Source organism: Mycetomoellerius zeteki, unplaced genomic scaffold (genome assembly GCF_001594055.1).
Source record: "Mycetomoellerius zeteki isolate Tzet28-1 unplaced genomic scaffold, Tzet1.0 scaffold735, whole genome shotgun sequence".
In the NCBI taxonomy this organism is placed as follows: domain Eukaryota; kingdom Metazoa; phylum Arthropoda; class Insecta; order Hymenoptera; family Formicidae; genus Mycetomoellerius; species Mycetomoellerius zeteki.
The window spans coordinates 463,200-485,272 of record NW_017257759.1 but is presented as its reverse complement, the minus strand read 5'-3'; the positions used below and the strand labels follow the sequence as shown (position 1 = coordinate 485,272).

At 33.4% G+C, this 22,073-nt stretch overlaps 1 protein-coding gene across 3 annotated transcripts in view; it reads left to right on the top strand.

Annotated features, from left to right (window-relative positions):
- Positions 1-22,073, top strand: part of cv-c (RhoGTPase activating protein) — a 247,726-nt gene that overhangs the window by 14,542 nt on the left and 211,111 nt on the right. For all 3 annotated transcript variants that reach the window (XM_018458604.1, XM_018458605.1, XM_018458603.1), the window contains exon 2: positions 9,945-10,156. In XM_018458604.1, coding sequence (XP_018314106.1) covers positions 9,989-10,156 — 168 coding nt within the window. In that variant the 5' untranslated portion in view covers positions 9,945-9,988. The remainder of the gene's footprint in view (positions 1-9,944; positions 10,157-22,073) is intronic.

Sequence of the window (22,073 nt, the reverse complement as noted above, 5' to 3'; positions counted from 1 at the left end):
TTTATACGTTGATGATTGGACCACATCGGCGTATTTTGAAATTTTTATTAATAGAAACACACACACACACACACACATCAGTGATAAAATAAAATCTTTAAATTGTTACGTTCGAACGATTTAAATATATAGTTTATTTGATATACTTTTATTTTCTGCTTTGATTGATTAAAAAACCTTAGCCGGAATTAATTTGTTATTACTGATAATATCTTTTACGTATTGAGAAAATAATGACAAGAGGAGAAGAAGCAACAAAGTCCTTTTTGACAAAATTCTCCGCGTTTCAGAACTGGTTTTAAGTTGAGTCGACTAATTGGAATTAAATGCAGTTTCTCCCGCCCGTCGCGGCTGCATTTATAAACAGCTGAATGACAAATATCGCGATAGCGACAGTAATTAGGTATACACGATACCTCCATTTCCATGTAAAGGCTCTTCCTCTTCTTGATATCTTGTCCGTCTTTCTTTCGCCGCTTGATCATTCGAGTTCTGATTGTGCTCCAGTAGACTTTGAAGTTCGAATGAACTTCGGCATGTGTACGCATAATTATACATGATTTTACATGTCGATGATAACGCATTGATGCGAATAAATCTCATTAATCGAATAAGAATACGTTAATCGAATAAGATTATGCTTTTTGATAGATTTATTATTAAAAATAGAACGCGCACGCGCGAAAGAAGCATACTCTCTAAAATCTTTGGAGTAGAATCTAACTTTAAAGAATAAAATCTCACTCTTAAAAGTTGACATTTCTGTCTCTGAAGGAGACTGGCCCCCCATTTTCAAAATTTGGAAAAAATAAGCAAAGCTCTCAGAGAGTCATTCTGCTAACTTCCGGAGAGCTTACAAAATTTAATACAACACGTTTTTCTCTAAATGTCGTTCTCCAAATGTTGGATTCTGATATTAAAAAATTAATTAAAAACATACGGTTAAAAACATAAGGAACTCTGTTTAAAAATGATTGTAGAGCATAGAACTCTGCTAGAACTAATGAGAATTGTCGCTAGAATTGCTATAAGCAACCAACATAACACTTTCTTCAAGTGTTGCGCGTTCTGTCTTTTATATTTAAAATATGTATAAAACTTGGTAATTGATTGAATCTGTTTTCAAAGTATATATTATATTATTAGAACTTTATACAGTAGATCTAACGGGAACTATTCTCAAAAGTGGTAATATTTATCGTTTTCTTGTACTTTAGAGAAAAAGGTGACATGGCTTGATTCACGAAGTGATATATAATCAATAAAATATTTTCATATTTGATTTTTTAATATAAAAAATGCGGAACTTTTTTTTATTTTTATATAAAACTGTAAAACTATGAGGAGTGCTATTGGAACTGTTAATATTTTTTTATATCAATAAAATGTGCTAACTTTACAGATCTATTTTAAAGAGTATATAATCACATTACTCATACATGTCGAACTTAATAAAACTTAATAATTCGTTGGAATACGTTTAAATATGTATATTTATTATAAATAATATTTTTATATGCATTCGATTGTTTTTGGCTCATTAATGTATCAGGCAATAAAAAGAAGTTAATAATAAATACAACGAATAATATTTACATATTGTTATGTATTTATAATAGTCATTATTATTCATTGAAAAATTTGAGTCAGATTGCCCGAGGTGGAAAGAATGCGTGCACCTGCCTGTTTGTACCTTGTATTACTCAACTAAATGTACACAAACATTTAACGAGTGTTAAACCCATAAAGGTGTTGCTGACACTACCGAGCTTGACGCCTTCGCTTCTTCGTTCGATATGCCGTTACTTTCTCGAGGCAGGGTAAGCATCTGAAGAGATTTTGTTACATGAGAAAAAAAAAACGGTATTCCCATGGCCAAACGTTAAGCATACTATTTTAACTTTTTTATCGTTTATTCTTCTCTCTGGCGAAACTTATATTTTTAAATTAATTATTACAATTAATTATTATTTTATTTTGTACATTAAGCATATTATATTTTTTTATTCTTTATTTTATTTTTATATTTTACTATGTTTTAATTTTAAATTATCGTTTGTCATCGATTATTCATATTTTTTAAAATAAAATTAGTTTGAGAACTGCATATCTATTATATTTAACTCGAGATTTCTTAAATTAGATGTACACTGAAAAAAATGCATGTAATTTTACGTGGAAATTACATGTTTATGACTGGAAAATTGCCTAAATATGATTGGAAATTTACAATTTCCAATAAATTTCCAAGCATATTTATGTAATTTAGATAATTTTCCAATCATATACATGTAATTTCCATGTAAAATTACATGCATTTTTTTCAGTGTACCATAAAAGATAAACTACACAAAATATTTTGACAATCTAAACGTTTAAAACATTTTTAGTGCAATGAGGAATAATATTTTTTCCGCGCTCAAATCAACTAGAATAAATTAAAGTCCGTTCCTATCCATGTGACGATTCGAGCGTATCATCTTGCAAAGAATTAGCATGACTTTAAGCGTTAGCTTGCAATTCACGAATATGCTGGATAAGACCAATGCGTGTCTCTCAGACTGCTGAATCTTTGAATTTTAAGGAGGGTAATCTACGTGTTTTGCATCTGGACGTCTCACTGTTTAAATTATAATATTCGTGAATAAATTCATCTTAATTCCTACATATTAGTCGCTTAATATATTTTATCGCTAATTTTATTTTTATTAACTCTATAATGATATAGAGTCGAATATCATCTCAATATTTTTTTTTACAAAGAATAGAATAATTTAAGAATTTTTATGAAGTATATATATCTGAATAGTTTAATGCTACGATAAATTCTTGTTATTATATATTATTTATTATATTTATAATTTAATATAAATACATTAAATTTCAACACACGCAATACTTTTTTATATAACTTTCTATAAAATTGTGTAGAAAGAAGGGTACATTTTTGCTAATTTTTTGTTTTTGTGAAAAGGAAGTTGTGAAAAGGATTGTTGAAATGGATCTACTTGAAAGATCTCTAAGCAGAACATATATAGTTTAACTTCGCGTGCGTTCGCCTTTCTTTCTTTTGTTGCGATACCACCTCCCGCTGCTTTTCGGAGAACGATGTCAATGAGTCTACACAAGGAAAATAGTTCGTGTCCGCAATTGTACGTATAAGCGAAGGTTAATAGGCTGGTCATTGTGTGATTCACATAGTTAGTCGAAACCTACATTTAACAAACTCTCCAGCAGTTGTCTTTCTTCGCTGGCAGTTTTTCTCGAAACGTGCAAAAATTTTTCAAACGTTATTTTTTGACATTCAGCCTTACTGTGTCGAAGTAGTTAATAGAATTAACGTTTGCAGCAGCTTTATTGGAACACGGGGGCCAGACAGAATAATTTAACATAAATTACAAGCGAGATAACGGTTGCGATAGCGATTAATTGCGGATTAGCCTGACAGATGGACAAGCTAATAAAATAAATTTAATAGTCGCATTTCAAATTCGGAACGGCAAATAATACGAGCTTACGGATGTAGTCCTAACCGGCCCCACAAATGCGTTACATAAAGTATCGGAGGGGAGCTCCGGGAGCAAGGTCCCTATGATTATGGTCGATGCACATGCACAGAACACGCACTGACGCAATCTGCACGAGTATCGAGCACTGCATGGCAGTTCGAATGACCGCAATTAACCTTACGTAACTCGGCCTTCCTTGGTGGTCCTCTAACTATCCGCGGCCTCAGAGCATATAATAACTGCATATAATACTTCGATACATAACAGCAACTATGTCCATTCCTTAACTCCTATTTTGCATCTTTTCGTGTTCCATTTAAATGACCAGGAGCTAAATGGTTTTAAGACAAATTTTAAGTTTTGTTTTATTTGCATCGATACATTTGGTAGATTAAAATTTTCCAAAATTACAATAATCGTTTTTGCAACACAGATAACTATTCTCACTGCTATTTTCATTCATTATTACACATGTAAAATGATCGACTATCATTTCCGCCTACGAGTACGAGATCACGCCTCGTTGTAACGCGACGGGAGCAAAGATCTTGCGGAACGTAACAACGTCCGAGAGTGCGATAATAACGTTCCGTAAAAAGAAGCGAAAACAGCTTTAAAGCTTCGTTCCGCGTAACAAATATGTCGTACGTGGAACACTCAGCGCTCTTATCAGTCGGATTTACGATTTCGATTAGCACGAAACCGTCGTGTCTGCCTTCCTGGTGGTGAGAAGACACTAAAAACAATTATCGCCGACGTATCGCACCTTGGGAAGAGTAAGACTCCGGAAGGGTAAAAATCTCGCGAATTGAGTTATGGCCGCCCACACATGTGGAAATGTTTGGATATCGCTAGTATCTAAGTGGCATGTCAATACATTGACGCGCAAGTTCACACAAATCCTTATTTTTCTTTGAAAGATGATCTTTTGATTTTAACATAATTACATAAGATTAATACTAATAGGAAGTAATATGGTAATATTATTTTTGTGTATCTTTATGCGTATAACTTATAATTAATTAATTATAACATTTCATATTTTAATATATTTTAATCTTTAAATATCTTTCCTGTATGGCATACCCGCGGCTTTCTTTTTACAATGCTTTCCTTATGTTTTTCCCATTGCTTATAATTTTTTAAATACATATTAATGAATATACATAAAGATATCTTTATGTTTCTTAATGTCTAACGTCAATTAAACAATTTTTTAATATCCTCATTTTTATGAAAGTTATAAACAATTGAATTGATTGGATATGCTACACCAGTGTATTGTTCCCATAGTGAGGCGTTTTGAAATTAATAATAGTGTAGCTCTATTTTTATTTAAAGAAAGAGATCAAATTTTTAAGAAAGAAAGTGCTGTTTGCTATATATTAAATAATATATAATTTTACATGTAAAAGCTATAAAATTCAACATAATATATGATTTACAAAGAAAAACCATCGAAATATCAAATTCATATCGCCCAGATAAAATCTCGACGTGTCGATATTTACGTAGTAGGCGTCGGTAGTTAATACATGTTGCGAAGTCGATCTCTGATCTCTGTTCCGTCTGTATTCCTGCAAGCCACCCAGGTGTGAACGCGCCCAGGAGCAAAAGGATTGCGGGGTAAATTACCGGTAATAATTCCCAACTGATAAGAACGGCGCGCGTCACTCTTTCTCTCTCTCTTTCTCTTTCGCGATTAACGGGCCGTTTAATTCAGTTTAACCAACCGACCGTGTCCGTCTCTTGCAGAATGGTATACGATTAGGGTGAGGTATTGATACCAGGAGGCATCGGTATCGCAGTTATTTACGAGGCATTCCGACTGCCCTCACCTACCTATCGAGAGTCACAAATTTCCACGTCCTACGCAAACTTTAAGGCAGATGAATTGGAATTTTAACTACGATTTCCGGGTAATAAACGCGATAATTGAGAATTGAGAAAAGAATTCTTTGTATTATTTATCGAAACAAAAATTTTTAATATATTCTCGATTCAATCATTTATTTTATCGCATTCATATATTTTAGTATAAAATCTTATTTCATTCAGAGAGAGAGAGAGAGAGAGAGAGAGAGAGAGAGAGAGAGAGGGAGGAATGAGGGAGAAAAGGATGGAGAGAGAGATAAATTTGAGAGATTTAGATTTCATGTTCTAATTCTGATCTTTAAAACTGCAAAGTAAAAATAGATTAAGAGAAAAGTAAAGTATTTACGGAGTAATTTTTTAAAATAAAGATATATTTTTACTATCAAAGCAAATAGCTTATATACTTTTTAGAAAGAAAGATCCTTTAATATTTTGGTTTTTTTGATGGCTCGAGAAAAAATTTCGATCTTATGGAGTTGCATTTTCACGTGTAAGCTAAGCGTGGCCGTCATTCGGTGTGCACCTACTTATATAAGGTGCGACGAGCCCCGTCGTTCACCTGTGAAATCACCTGACGTATTGGCTGCTAGCAGCCAACCACGATTAGACATCCGGTGATTTTCTAATATTACGTGTGCGGGCAGGCGATTCGTGTTTTCATGCATGACTTCATTGTTGGCGAGTTCAATGATTGTAACGGCGACCGTATTGTATTCTTCCAGCAGGTCGCGATGTAATCGATTCGTAATCTGGTGATCACGTGCTCGTAGATCTATTAAGATACACGGCGAATTTCAAATATATCGAGTAAAGTACGATCGGTTGGTGTAATTATGCCGATATGATTCATTTAACCTCAGAACACTATCAATAGTGAATGATATAATCTTGCTATTGATACGTAAATTGTATGTGTAGGAAAATAGGCTGCTCTTAATTCATTTAACACAAGTCTTTCATACATTTCACACTTTAATGACGAAATATTTCTAATTTAAATCTTTATAAATAGCCTCATTATCAACTTAAAAGGAAAAATAGAATAAGCACATTGTCTTAGTACAGCACATTGTCTGTAAGTTAAATCTTGAAACGATGTGAAGTTCGATTATGGAATATAGTCCGATTGTGTGTGTGTGTTACCTCACACTCAAATAAAATATATATATAATAAACACAAATTAAATAATAACTCAAATTGCTTGAAAATTTAATCACTTTTTAATTACACTCTGATATATTATTGACCACCAGGGACCAAACTTTTTTGTTTAACAATTGTTAACAAAAAAATTAAAAAAAATTTTTTTCCTTCGTAATAATGAAGTACTCTTGAAACCGTACAATTTTTGTTTAAAAAATTTTTTCCCATCTTTTATACTTCCGACGGTATTCGGCTCGAAATAGAAATACCGTTTTTTTTTCAAAGGGGTGTTTCACCCCTTAAACATGAGTTAGCGCACGTATAAAAAAATACGTGTCTCTTAGGTTTTCGTGTTCAACAACATATTTCATGGAGAATCAAATCGGTTCCGGACAATTGTGAAACTTCCCTTGTAAGTCCTTTTTTTGCGTGCACGGTTTAACAAGTTTATTTAGTTACGTAATACAATTGAGTGCGTCAGGACATTCTCTGATAGCGACTCTGTAACAATTCTCTTAGGGCCACTTCGACCAACTATTTTCGTTATTAGCATCTAGCATGTATATCGGATGCTGTTATTAATATCGTATGCTGGAAAAGGAACGTTCGAGAAATTACCTGTGCGAATATATTACGCCGCGAAAATTCGGCAGTAACCGATGCGTCTTCTAGTCGTAGGGATTGACTATCGAAAACCGGCAGATTGTGCGTGATTGATAAGACTTAAGAGCATTCACCCACCTCGCGAGCACTGCGGTCCCCCGCAGCCTCTAAGGGCCATTTGAACTAACTCCGATTAACTTTAATCGACGATTAGTCCATTGGAATTGGCCAATTGCATCTGTCGTTGACAAATGCGATTGGTCAATTCCAATGGACTAATCGTCGATTAAAGTTAATCGGAGTTAGTTCAAATGGCCCTTAGAGGCTGCGGGGTACCGCAGTGCTCGCGAGGTGGGTGAATGCTCTTAAGTCTTATCAATCACGCACAATCTGCCGGTTTTCGATAGTCAATCCCTACGACTAGAAGACGCATCGGTTACTGCCGAATTTTCGCGGCGTAATATATTCGCACAAGTAATTTCTCGAACGTTCCTTTTCCAGCATACGATATATAATACATGCTAGATGCTAATAACGAAAATATGCCTATAATAATAAATATTCCATCCGAAGACGTATACAATTGGAATTAGTTTTGCAATTGTGAAAATTTATAGAAATTTTACGAAGAGTAAGATCAGTAGAGTAGAGATTTTAATAAATTGTAGAACTTTAGCAATAATATATAATGAATTATCAGAATCTTTTTAATAATGGCAAAAACTTTACGTAACAGATTATGAGAATTATTTTGCAATAATTATAAAACTCGATAGGGTTGTATTAAGTTAATAGATACGATCGCCGCGCGATTCTATCCTACCTATGATTCAATATTTTTTCACAAGTGGTAGTACTTGTTATGATAAAGATACATACGGTAGTCGAAAGCGAGTACAAAATGTAATATTAATTATTATTAGCTAGCTCGCCGGAGCGTAAAGCCATGCTCATATTTTAGTTTCACTATCGCACTTGTCTCGGTGCCATTAACATAACTCCATATACAGAAATATCAATCCATCTCGTCGCCATGTCTCTGCCACAGCTGAATGAAATGAGAGAAATTATTCTATCAGGCTGCATTTTACAGTACATCATACGCTCCCTGTATCGCCTTACATCGAAAGAACCAGCTCGTCTGTTTCGTAATCCAGCATTTTTATAGCTCTATACTAATACGTGAATATTTATAGAAAGTTATCAAAACATGCAAAATAGTTCATTTATCAGTTCTGTACATGCGTTATATAATTTTTTCGTTGTATATGTGTGTGTGAATTATGGTTTGTAATATGAACATTTATGTGTTACACAGATTGTTTTTATTGCGACTTATTAGAAACTTCTTATGTATAGTGTTCCGGAAATCATGGAAAAGAGTGAGTCTACATGAAAAAATAAGTCGAAGAATAAAATATTTTCATATAAGGTTTTGTTTTCGGAACAATTTACTTTAAATATTCGCTGCGTACTATGTCTCGACTTGTAAGTAACAGATCTCGTTGTAGACTACTATCTTCGCTCATGTTTGCTGTATTGAGTAATCGAGAGAATACACAATAAAACAAAATATTCACTCATGATGAATTTTATTATTTTATAAATTGTTAAAAATATCAAAAAATAAATGAAAACATTTTATACATTTTAAAATTTATTTTTTTTATAATGAATCGCCTCCTTTCCGGTCATATCACAATTTCCAGAACACTTTGTATTCACGAATGAACAGTCGATACTAAAAATTGTAATGGATAAAAATATAACGTATACGAAAAACAAAAATTACTAAAATAAAATTATCTGCCAGGCTTCTCAATATTTTTCATTTGAAAGAAAATGTTTTTCGTCTGAAGATAACGCGTGCAGATTTGTTGATTTGTTGCGAACGATATAATGCGACACAATTTCGAGGAGTAGGGAAATGGATACAAAGTGACTTCAGATTAGCTACACGTGCGGACGGCACGGCTAATCTGCGCGGAATATAATTAGCCTTAGTGACTAATGCTAGTGAAGCCACTAAATTTAGCCAAATGTAATCATAACAGCGCAGGTGGTCATTTTACCCTTTTCAAGTATTTGACAAGACCAGATTATACGGACCGCGCAAAACAGCGGCCGCAGTGAGTCACAGCGAGGCTAATTATATATATAATGCCTTTGCCAGAATATACTCAGAGGTCCTTTTTGGCCTTTCAGTTCTTTTCTCATTCTCAATTATGAGTACCATGTGCGTTATAATTTCTCCATTAATTTTAATTGCTTATTCATAAATTCATGCATGCACTGAAAGAATAATTTTGCTAAAAAATCTAAAAATTTTTGACTTATAGATACAGATCTAAAAATAATTTTGTTGGATCGTGAAAATAATTTTGCAGGATTTTAAGCATGCTGAATAATGCTGCAAAATGTTTTGATATTCTAGCAACCATTTTGTCGTTCTATCTAATTATTTTTATGGTTCATCAAAATTATTTTTCAGAACTATATCTAGTTAAATTTTTAGATTCTTTAATAAAATTGCTCTTTCAGTGTGATTAACATTTTTACAATAGGTAATGCGTTCATCGTTTTTTACCTCTTTTGTCAGATGAAATTTGTATAATCCTAAAGTTTATCTTGAACTCAAATCCCTGATAAAATGTCTAAATTGTTTTTTTTTTTTTAGTTTTACTTAATTGAATCATTAAGTTGATATTTTTATCGCAATTATTTTGTATATTATTACTCACATGATGAAGTTTGCGTATATTTTGTTTTTTATTATAATAAATTTATTGTTTATTGTTTGTATGATGTTGCAGATGTACGAAAAAATGCGTGTAAGATCGTCGAGGTGACTGAGAGCATGGAGACTATGGAGGAAGGTGATGGTCGTCTGCAAAATGGTTCATCCGCGAAGATGCCGAATCGGTTGAAGCTCGTGCTAAGTGACGAAAATGACAAGGTGACAAGTGAAAAGACAGCGGAGATGGATCCGTACAGGGAACTGGAGCTCTATCTCGCCAAAGTCAAGGTAAGTCAACGTTGAATTCATACTTTTATAGCATTTTAATTGTGAGAAATTGCAAGACTAATCTTACAAAATTGAAGAATTTTACAATTAGTGAACTATAAAAGAAATCACATATAATAAGTTATAAGAAACTACATATAAAGTCTGATTTTTATGATAGATTAAATTCTTTAATTAGTAAATTAGATTACTGCTAAAGTATGATTATATTGAATTATCTACAACATTAATAGAGATATTAGTTGGAAATTCTATTAGAATGAACACATTTCATTTCAATAGATAATTATAATATAAGAATTTTTTATAATTTTTGCGTTTCGTTATGAGATCTTCTAGTCTGATATCTTTGTTTCATAATTAAATTTTCTGATATATTACATCGTATCTAAAATCTGACGTAAACGTTAAGAAATTAATCGTATTTGAAATCTCTCACATTGCCTACGGGTGTGATTAATCATCGTATACATATCATTCGTATTCAAAAGTCCCACTCGTTCTATCTTTAACCCGTGCGATTAGATGCGCTGTTTTGCAATTTCGCTATTAAAAGCATGTTTATACGAATCGTGATAGGTTCCAACGTTTCACGTAATCGCGTTTATACGACCGGATCTTAGAATGAAGAAGACGAAGATCAGCACTGATTTAAAAAGGTCGAGTGAATCGACGCCCACTTTCTCTTACGATAATCGATTCTGATTCCATGGAAGTGACTCGATTCCTCGACTTCTTAGGCCCGAAACGGAAGATTGGAGCGGTGAAAGGAATCGGCGCCGTGAGCTTCGCCCATATTTTTCATTATCGAACGGATCATCGTAAGAGCAAATGATTTCTCTCGGCACGATGGGCCAAGCACGACGAGCGGATGATTCCGTCCTGATAAATTTCTCGTCTTTCTTAATTAAAGTTATTTTGATGTGATCTAAATCACGTGTGCCTTAATGTACACAACGTGGAAGGTCGTCTTGCAGTTCGGTACATCCTTCTCGATTGATCATTTAGCATGCCATAACACTGCTCACTTAGCACAATAAAATCGATCATCGGTCTTATCGATCGTCTCTTCATTGATCGCCAATGGCGAAGCATGTCGTGACAAATTAATCGCGATGTCGACGATCACGAATTTCCGAAACAAGTCCCGAGTCGTTCTTTACTCTGTTGGTTGTTTTTCCGTATTCCCTTCCTGTTCCGATGTTTATACATCTGTTTTAGAGAACTTTATCTAACTAAACGACTCCAATAGCACCCGAGAGTAAACCGGTTCTTGTTTGCGAATTCGCGTAAGGCGCATTTGGTTACAGGTGTCCATTACATTCCCATGTGACTGGTTTAAATATTCATTAGCTCTGTAGTAGTGGATACACTTGGAAAATCTGCATAGAACTTAGACGGGAATTTATATCGTCAATATTCTAATGATATATCAACTTTACATAAATAATACCTAATAGCGTTTTTATTACATAACAACGCATATTTGGCATTAAATATATAATATTGATCATAAAAGTCATTGACCGTTAGCGAGTTTTCTCCGTCGATATAATTTTTTTCCTCAACGTGTTATCGTTCTAAAAATAATTCTGATTATTCATAGATCAAATTGATACATTAATTTACACAGTAAAAAAATTTGTGTATTTGTGTTGGAAACGGTCCACTCACGTTTGTGTTAACAGTTTGTGTTGAATTTTTTAACATATTCGAGTGTTAATACAATGTAATGTGATTATGTTATTTGAAGATTTTTTGTGAAATTGATATTCAATGTTTCTTAATGTCAAAATGATACAATTTATGAGTAAGTGAACAAGTAACATAAAAATAATGTGTTTTAAAACGTAAATTCTAAGACAAAGGAATGAAATATGTGCTAATTTAACATATCATAAATGTTAATTTTCTGAAAAAAATGTTCCCACGGTTTGTGTTTACAAACTGTGTCAATGTTATCTTTCTTTGTATTTATTCTCTTACATAATATTTGTGTTACCTTCTAACATATTCATCTTGTGTAAAATTAACTAAAAAATTTGAGTGGACCATTTGGGACATGCGATTTATGTTTCAACACATTTTTTCCAACTGTGTAATAGATCAACTAAATCTTAGCAATCTAAGTCGTAATATCGCGATCTGGAGAACCTATGAAATGCGATGGATACTTTTGCATTTCCGTTCGTATATCACGATTTCGATTATCAGCTGCTGCTACAGATTACGTTTCCGTCGTTCGCTTGCGACGCGTTCGTTGATTTCAATCGAGCATGCGAGCATGCGTGCGTGCGTCGGTTCCGTGTCGTCCTTTGGCACGTACCGATGCATCGTGAGTGCATCGATGCATGTCGATGCAGCGCAAACAAACAAGAAGAGTCCCGTCGTACCGCGAGAGGAATAAGGAAGGTGGCGGCCGATGGCTCATCGTTAAAACTAGTTGGTGCGGAAGTCGTCTCTCAACCTCCTACTATTTCTCAGATAATGCCTGCGAGTGTTGCTACTGGTCGGCACGATGTACCTTAACGTAGTCTTTACAAGAAACTTATCGCTGCGATATAATCGGGACCCAATATCGCTTCCAGATGAATGATTGACCACTTATCGGCTAATGAGTGATCTGAGCTTCAAAGATCTCATAGATCCATTTGCGTATCGGCTTGGCTATTTCTCTGTATAAATGATTGATAGTAGCGATGTCTATAACATGTCACTGATCAATTCATTTACCTGCGCTTGATGTTAGATCATCTTGTGTGCGATTTCCTAACTTTGATTAATTTCTATTATACTACAAGTCTTTATGGTTGCGCGCGAACGCGATATTGATTGTATCTTGCGTAACTAACAGTTCTGCAGGCGTAAAATAGTTATATGTTATTTTTAATTATTTATTGCTAGAGCTTTTGCTCTCACATGATCTCGTGTGAGAGTTAATGGCGTAATTAATACATACATTTTGTAATGCATGTTAAGTGTGACGTTTCGCGTTTTTCTTGCAACGTCGAGCGAGGGAGCATGATGCTTGATATTCTCCCAAGCCTAAAAGCAGATGACACAAACGGATTCTCCTCGACCCACCCGTTTTTTTTTGCATGCCCCTTCTGTGCGCATACTTTTTTGTTGTTTTCTCTGACCGTGTGAACTGGTGGGCGTTTATTAACTAGACAGATAGAAGAAACCGCACATCTCACACTTGTAATCGTCCGATTGCGTCTGCGATCCTTGACCTTTTTGACGGGTGTGCGTCTGCTTTTCGGAGTAGCCTCGATCGTCTTAATGCGCTCGGACATTAACGAAAGAATACACGGAGAGAATTTTTTCTTAGAGTTTACCCTGAAAATATGGTAGTTCTGGGACAACATTGTATTTCGAAGAATTTTATGTAAATTTCTCTCATTCATTAATAAAACTACAATAAAATATAAAGTAAGTTTGATTAATTTTACTGAAATGCATGGTAAAAATCTTTAAAATATTGTATTATACCATAACTACATATTTTCAGAGTAAATTTTAAGAGATAATTCTTTCTGTGTATAGACCGTGATTCTCTCTCTCTCTATTGAAGATTAAATTTGGAAGAACCACTTGAGTAATAATTGGATCGCACACAATTTTGTAGCGAATGTTTTGAAGTCAAGTCAATATTAGTAATCTATCGTTGTAACAAATGTCAAATTCTTTGCAAGTAATAATTACTGTTATCAATATAATAAATTACGGTATTTTCTAAAACCATTATAATTCATTGGATCGATGAGAATAAATCTAATTGAGAGAAATCCTATTATCGGTCAAAATGGATCCTAGTGTTTCCATCTTTCGGTATGACTTTATATACATCCAATTCTGCAAACCGTCGAATTCTTTTTCAATTTTATAAGAATATTAATAATTTAGTGTTAATAAGAAATCTTAAAAACTGCGAATAATTTATTGCGAAAAATTTCTCATTAACATCAAATTATTAATATCTTTATAAGATTTTTTCTTGTCAGTTTAGTATGTGATATTACTACTCTAGTTCATGATTGCATTTAAAAACTGATTTTGGTGATTTGCAGAATTGTATACGCACATAAATTTACACCGAAATATGTAAGCATTAAGATCCGCTTTAACTAATAATAATTTTTTTTATTTAATTATTTTACTCTCTAACTTTTAGAATAAATTAAAAGTTTCACTCTTAACAATTGAAAATTAAGCCACTTTTTTTTCAAGATTGGTTCAATTTTCACTCTTTAAAGTGAGATTCCATTTCAGTTGTTAAACAATACAGTGAATAAATCTCGTAATAAACAATGATTGTTAGCGATAATATTTTTGGTTTCGCTGTAGAATTATATATTACAATTAAGATATAAATGATATAGTTAAAAATTATTAAGTTTTCGCTCACTGACTCTAATATTACGCAAATTTTAAGATTTATAGAAAATGCAAGAATTAGATGAACTGAGTTCAAACTATTGTTAGTCATTGATAATTTATTATTGAGTAAGTCAAGCTTGAAGCTTTTCAAGATTTAAATTAAGCAGTCTATTTTACTCTTTCACGTTTATGAGAAATCGGAACCATTTATCCAATCGGAGTACACCAGCGTCAACTGAGCGAGGAAACTTGTTTTGCATCTCAAGTCCGTAAATGTTCTCCAAATTTAGAGTCGTGGTCTGACCAAGCCGTCACCATGTTTATGGCAATTTGAAAGCGCAAATTTCTGAATCAGCGTGTTCTTCCATACATTCGGTTTTTCCTCGGGTTTTTTGTACGTAGGTTGAAATCTCCGAAATCGTGAAATACCTTCTTTATTTATAATTACTGGAATAATAATATTATAAAATATGATGTGTTCTGTGATAGAAGTAATCTTTATTCCATCTTTGTCATACATATAATGAAACGGGCATTTTTTTTCATGCTATTGCTATCGCATCATGAATTGGAGAATCTTTTTTTTATCTATACAAAAAGCAATAAGGTCAAAGCTGAATATTTTAATTTATATTTATTACAGTCATTTTTTTTCATATCCTACTAACTTATGAATGCATATACATTGATACTTATGAATGCACAAACTTTGATTGCATATACATATTTCTGTCAGTCCGTAGATCTTCGTTTTTACCATAGTGACATGAGATATGAGCGTCATATAAAATCACGCAGGATCTTAGGTCTAACAAAGTAAGCAAGATATGAACCTATTTTTTCCTCTGTCCTCATTTATCTAGATCACCGAAGTGAACAAACGCATTCTTTCGATGATATCATTATTGCGATGACGTGTATCTAAAACAGACACTAGTCATACTTGGTTTGAGTTGGTCGGTATAGAAATCAAAAGTATATTTCGTATCAACACCCACGCGCATTTTCAAAGCGTGAAATTGTGTTTCTGATCGAGGACCTATAGATTGTGAGATTACTTTCTACAAGTTCCACTGACAGCGGAAAATATTTGTAAGACCATCTTGCCGTCAAGTGTCAACAGCAAACATTTATTTCTTCATGTTCGTGTAGTCATTAAGTAATAATCGCACAAGTCCATAGATCGAAGTCTAAGTAATCATTGGCACGGCGAACTTTCCATAACATGATAGAAGCCACTATTCTCGTGAACTACGTCTTCAATTAGGTATCTTCTCAGAATGAACGTTTAATTAGTGCTCACTGTTATATTATTATTTTGAAATTATTTTAAAGAAGTCGCAAAATATAGATGAATTTTTTTAAATTGGAGCAACTTTCGTAAAGTTTTATTTTGCGGTTGTTAGAAACCTATTTCACTACACGTCAAACACTCATATATTAAATCTTCCTTATTGAAATCGTGAAGAATCGCTCGCGTCTATAACAACTCTAAGAAGTATCGCGGTCGATGTTCGTTCGCAGGGCGGCGGTCATAACGCGTTTAAAACGGCAGTTTAATGCAAACACGTTTCGCACATGTGCGAGGGAGCGCGTTTGGTACACCGATGCCACGCCACAGCTTGCCTGAGGTTGCGGATAATAATCAGAACGGAATGTAGCGACCTCAAGCGTAAATACAAGCGTCTCGACCAGGCGCGCGCGGCAGTGTTTCTATCTGCATAACTATCTCTCGATCTCAAACGTAACACATATACGGGCTCGTGAGACGATGCGTCCGAATGCGGGATAAATTCGTGGCTGCGACGGACGTGTGCGAGATTGATTGAAGTTCCAAAATGAATGCGCCCAGATCAAATTTATTCTTCTGAAAATATTAGGATTTTTTTTGTATTTAATGTTGCTAAAAATTATGCCGAAATATATAGGTGTATTTTAGAATTAAAATACACATTTTAAATATTAATATTTTTTTCTAACGATAATTATCTTAAGATTTATTCAACATACTTTTGTTGCCACTTTGGGTACGGCATATTCAGCTTTCTTTTTCCAGGTTTTTTTCAAAACTTTTTTCATTGATTATAACTTTTTTATTAATAAAGATTATGTACTTAGTTGATATCACCATGTTTCTAATTTTAATGTCTAACAATTGAACAAAATTTTTACAGTATGTTTATTTTTATAAAAATTAGCCAAATTGAAGCAGCCAAATTAAATTTGGTATGTCATCTAAATATGTTGTTTCCGTTGTATGGCACCAAAGAATTAAATACCTACATAATAAAAGATTCTTAGGCATTTCTAATATCGGTGCAATATACGAAAGATAATGAGTTTTATGCAAACAGCAATAAAAATTTGTTTAAAGTACTCCGAACACCAAAATTCGTCTGTATATGTATTGATCTTTCATACCACGATCGTTTAAAAAAATTCTTTTCGAACATTCTGGTATTGGAGGTGCAACAATAAATTCACAAATAGATTGTGCCTTGCATACCAAAATACGTATTTGCTATGATAAACTGTCGCATCGCAGGCGCGAAAAGTTTATTCGTATTAAATTACTAGCAAACACGTGCGTGTATATGTACTGGAAACTCTCTCTCTCTCTCTCTCTCTCTCTCTCTCTCTCTCTCTCTCTCTCTCTCTCGTGCGAAAACATATTCTTAAATCATCGTTGTGCCGATATAATTCGAGGCAGTCACATAATTTCTTATAACGAACATTAACGCTGTAATTAATTTGTACGCCACGAATTTTTTTTGCATATTTCCGTTAATCTGGATCTCGTGCCTTAAATAGTTTGATAATTATTTCTTCTTAATTTGCATTAATTTGATATTTCTCACTTGATATAATTTTATCTTTAAATGTTTTCACGCAAATTTACGATTGTGTTTTCTACTTTGTACGCGGAAAGAACGATTTTGCTGTAGTATATAAATATTTAGTTAAATACAAATTTAAAAATAATTACGTTGGACAGTCAACATAATTATGTAGAATGTTTAAAATTACAATTGTTAAAGTGTTAAAAATTATTATAACATTATCGTCAATGTTTAAGTGGTCTACGTAATTTGACGATCCAACAAAATTATTTTCTAATTTGTATGTAGTTAAATTTTTAGATACTTCAACAAAATTGTTCTTTCTATATATTGATCGCTCGTCTAACAAGTTAATCGACAGGTTAAATGCGGCTTCGTGAATTTCTGTGTTACGATAAATTGATAGAAATAAAAACGATAAATCATCATTTCCTGGAATGTGCTAGAGGTAGTCTGCACGGCGACTCTTGGAAAAGTACACGATTTTACGTAAACGGCACGAAGCCGGTTTGTTTCACCTCGACGGGTGCTTCGGCGAAGACTGTTCTCACCTTTACGCGTTTACGAGAGATCAATGGTAGATCCATATAAATTTTCGAGGAAGTTCTGGCGGAGTCGCGGATAAAAGACGGTGCTTCCCACGGCCAATCGCGCGAACCCTTCTGCACTTGATGCGCTACGTATCGACGCATCGCCACATAAATCGTACGCCAGAGTGAATCACGATAAAATCTTCGGATGCAAAATGGGTAAACTCAGAATGCCGCGTCTATCTGCGACGACAAGGAAACGAAGTGGGCAGGAAACGTTGAATACGGAATAGCATCCGACTAGAGTATCTCGGGACTTCCCGATATCGTCAGGACCTGAAATTTTTTTCTGATAGCTCGGGGCTTTTGTCTTGGAAGACGGTCTTTCCACTTCGTCTTTCTAGAATTGAAAGTTGTCTCACACTGAAAAATGTTTTGGTCAACAAAAAGTACAAATAAAATAAATTCTGATCATATGATTCAGAATTCTGGTTATTATAGGATTAAATTTTTGGTTATCTCGACTAGAATATAAGTATGATAGATTTAACTAGAAATGTTTTATTTGTATCTTTCTGATGATTGAATCTGAATTACAAAACAAGATTTTTTTCCAGTGTATCTTTATTACTCTATTTGTTTATTTGTATTTGTTATTTGGATTAATTGTATATTTCATATTTTATTAATTGTTTTACAATTATACATGTAAAGAAAAATTTTTTTAATGAAATATCTAACAATTTAGCTATAGATTTGAAAATAATTTTGTTGGACCGTTAAAATAATTACGTAAGAAACTCAAGTATTATAATGTTCCATACTACAGAAAGTTTTGATATTCTAGCAACTAGCTTGAGCGTCTTACATTATTTTGATAGTGTAAGAAAATTATTATTAAATCTATGTCAAATTAAATTTTGGACATTTCACCAAAACCATTCCTTCCGTGAAATTCATTATTGACGTTATAAGGATTCTTAATTTTATTATGTTTTATTAAAAAAAACTCAAAATATAATATCTCAAATAAATTCGTTAAATTGATTTTTGTTAGATAAACTTTTGATAAATATAGCAAATTAAGGATGACTGCACCTGTGTCTGACAGAGTTTTGATAGTTTGACATTATTTGCATACGAACTTGAATGTTATGTTGGAATCTCAAGGCTGTCCATCCTTTCTCTTGAAGATTGCAATCTCCGTGCACGCGCTGCGTCGATCGTAAACCGACACGTGAAAAGCTCTCGGCTCGCGAATGACTCGACTCGAATCATGAGCGAAGTATTTTTCCCTTAGGAATAAAATCTAGCTGACTCATTCGATGAACTTGAATCGTCGATGTGTATTCGATTAATTGCCAGCCTTGCAAGAATGATACACACATATCACCTGCTGCGTGGATGATGTCACGTGCTACTGATCGAGGAAGTGGGAATTAAATTACAAAGATTAAAATGATATTAACAAAAATAAAAAATACATAATAGCATCTGTTTTAATCTAGCGATTTATAAAAAGGGCAAAGATAGAATAATAATCCACATATATTCATATGTGATTCAGTATTTGATATGTATTCACTAATTATTTTAGTGCAAATTGAATTATTTAATTACGATTGGAGGGTAAACATTTGTTGCGTGAAGAATTGATTTATATTGAATCGTTTAAAAATTTAATAGATTCTTATAAAAGTGTAAAGTAAAATTAATGCTTGATATCATATGTAAATATTTTTTTATGCAAAGTCGATCGTAAATTTTAACAATAATTAATTTACTTATGAAATTAGCAGATATTTTTGAACGAAAAAACTTGTAACGTAACTCAAATGTTAAAGAAAATTTAGATGTTGTGATTCTCAACTTTCCTTAATTTGGTCACGACCGTCGTTCCATAGGAAAGATCCGCCTGGGCCAAGCGGATAATACACATTAATACACGGCAAGACGCCTGCAGCAACAAGACAGTTAAATCGCTTGGAATTTAAAAAAAAAGTCTTTATCCGAAAAGAATCTTCCAATTAGGATAACGAACCGTCGAGGATTGGATAAACTTACCGGACTCGTGACCAAAAATTAGCTCTTTAATAGGCGCCCGGTTCTGGTGCGTGATTACTAATTATCATACCACCGTTAAAATGGTTCGGCGTAGCTTACGCGGCCAAATCAGATTTCGTTGCTCGAAAGTAAACACGGCCTTGCGCACTCGCGTGCGTCTGGGAAAAGTAGCCTCTTGATTACTTCGTGGGAACATTGTGAACAAACTCGCAATGTATGCGTTGGATACACGCGATTAACCCTCAAACACTTGCAACGTACGAATTTTTATCAGATATAATATAATGAGAAAGAGATTAAAAATATCTTTATCCATATTACTTTCTATAAATGCTGACTTCACTGCACGTATGATTAATTCGTTTTGACGCATCGCAGCTTGACTCATTAAGATAGTATTAGCAATTGATTAGTAATATAAACATTCGATATCTTCTATAGCATGAAAAAGATACAGTAAGAGAAAGAGAAGAAATAGAATATTAGCGGCTAATAAATTGAAATTTAAAGATGCTTACATATCGATGATTTTGTTTCAATGAATAACAAATTTACATGAGTGTAGCAACAAAAGTATTGTTCAAAAATTTTATTAAATATATTAATAAATAAACAGTATGTATACATATACATATATAGTTAATTAGAAATATGTATATTTAAAGAGGTAATTTCGAAATGTTTGAAAGGAAAGTTTGCGGTATCATCGCGTGCGCGTTTCGCTGCTTCGAAATTGTAATTATCATTGTCGATCCACAAATTTCTTCCCTTAATTTGTTAGAAATGTGAAATTCTTGCGTGCACGTCGGTCGTACACACGTGGCAATCGTTCCTTTGAATTCCTCAATGACTTCTTTGTACCAGCCTTGAATACTTTCACTTTTCATCTCTCGGCCATGTGACCAGGTACTGTCATTCCGCGCAAAATGCACACACGCAAAGTCGCGTTCGCTCGATCGCCCGCTTGCACGTTGCACGCACGGTGCACGCACGTGGGGGACGAGATATGCGAGTATGTGGGTGGAAGTGTAGGACTGCCGTACATCCGGTTGGGCGTGTCGGATGGGCGCTCGAAAATGGTTGCATTCGTACCTCGTTAACGCGAATCGAATACAGTTCCTGCCGCAGGACTATAGAATGCAACTATCTTCCGTTAGCGCTGAATGTAGTTCGTTAGGTGATCCATTGAAAGTGTTCAGCATCCTTCACTTGAACATCAGAAAATATAAAAGAACTATTAAAAATTTATTTGCTCGAATTTATTAATATTGTTTCAAAACGTCACAAATGTAAATATTGCGGTAGATACAAAATGCACTCTCTAAATCTGAATCAGCGGATAATCACTAACATCAGTCCTAAGTAATCACTGGTAATCAATGAATGAAACGTGGAATTCCTACCCTAGCTCTTGTTTTAATGTATAATAAATTTAATATATGGCATTTGAAGATTAGAACTAACGTGCAAATATCGATATTTTAATTATATAATACCCACAAACTTTCTTTTTCTTTTTTAGTTGAATTTCACTGATTATTCAGTGCCAAATACGCCAGCGATTATCCACTGATTCAGATTTTTAGAGAGTATGTTTTGTAAACAATAAATTCGTTTACAAAAGCATTCATACATTTTAAAAGATTTCGTAACCGAGAAGAAATAGCGGAGAGTTGCCGAATGCGTACGACTTAACTTATTTTTTATTATATTTTCCATTTGGCATTGTTTTGTATGCAAATGAACATTAGAAATTGTAGTTTGAGGTTTTGGACGCTTATTATTACATGTTTAACTTTCCACCAATAATAAATTAATTTGTTATAAGTCTTTTTGTAACATGCTGCAAAAGGTACGATTTAGGCAACCGGTTGCCTAAATCGTATAGGTATTTTTTATCGTATTTCCTTTGAAAGTATTGAATTTATGAATGAAAATAATTAAAAGTATAAGATTCATAAAAGAAATCATTAACTAATACCTAATATTTAATTAATACCTAATTTGAATAATTTATTGAAGTAAATCAAATATTTTATAATTATTATATAAATAACAATAATGAAAAAACAAATGATACCAAAATAAAATTGGCTTAAATAT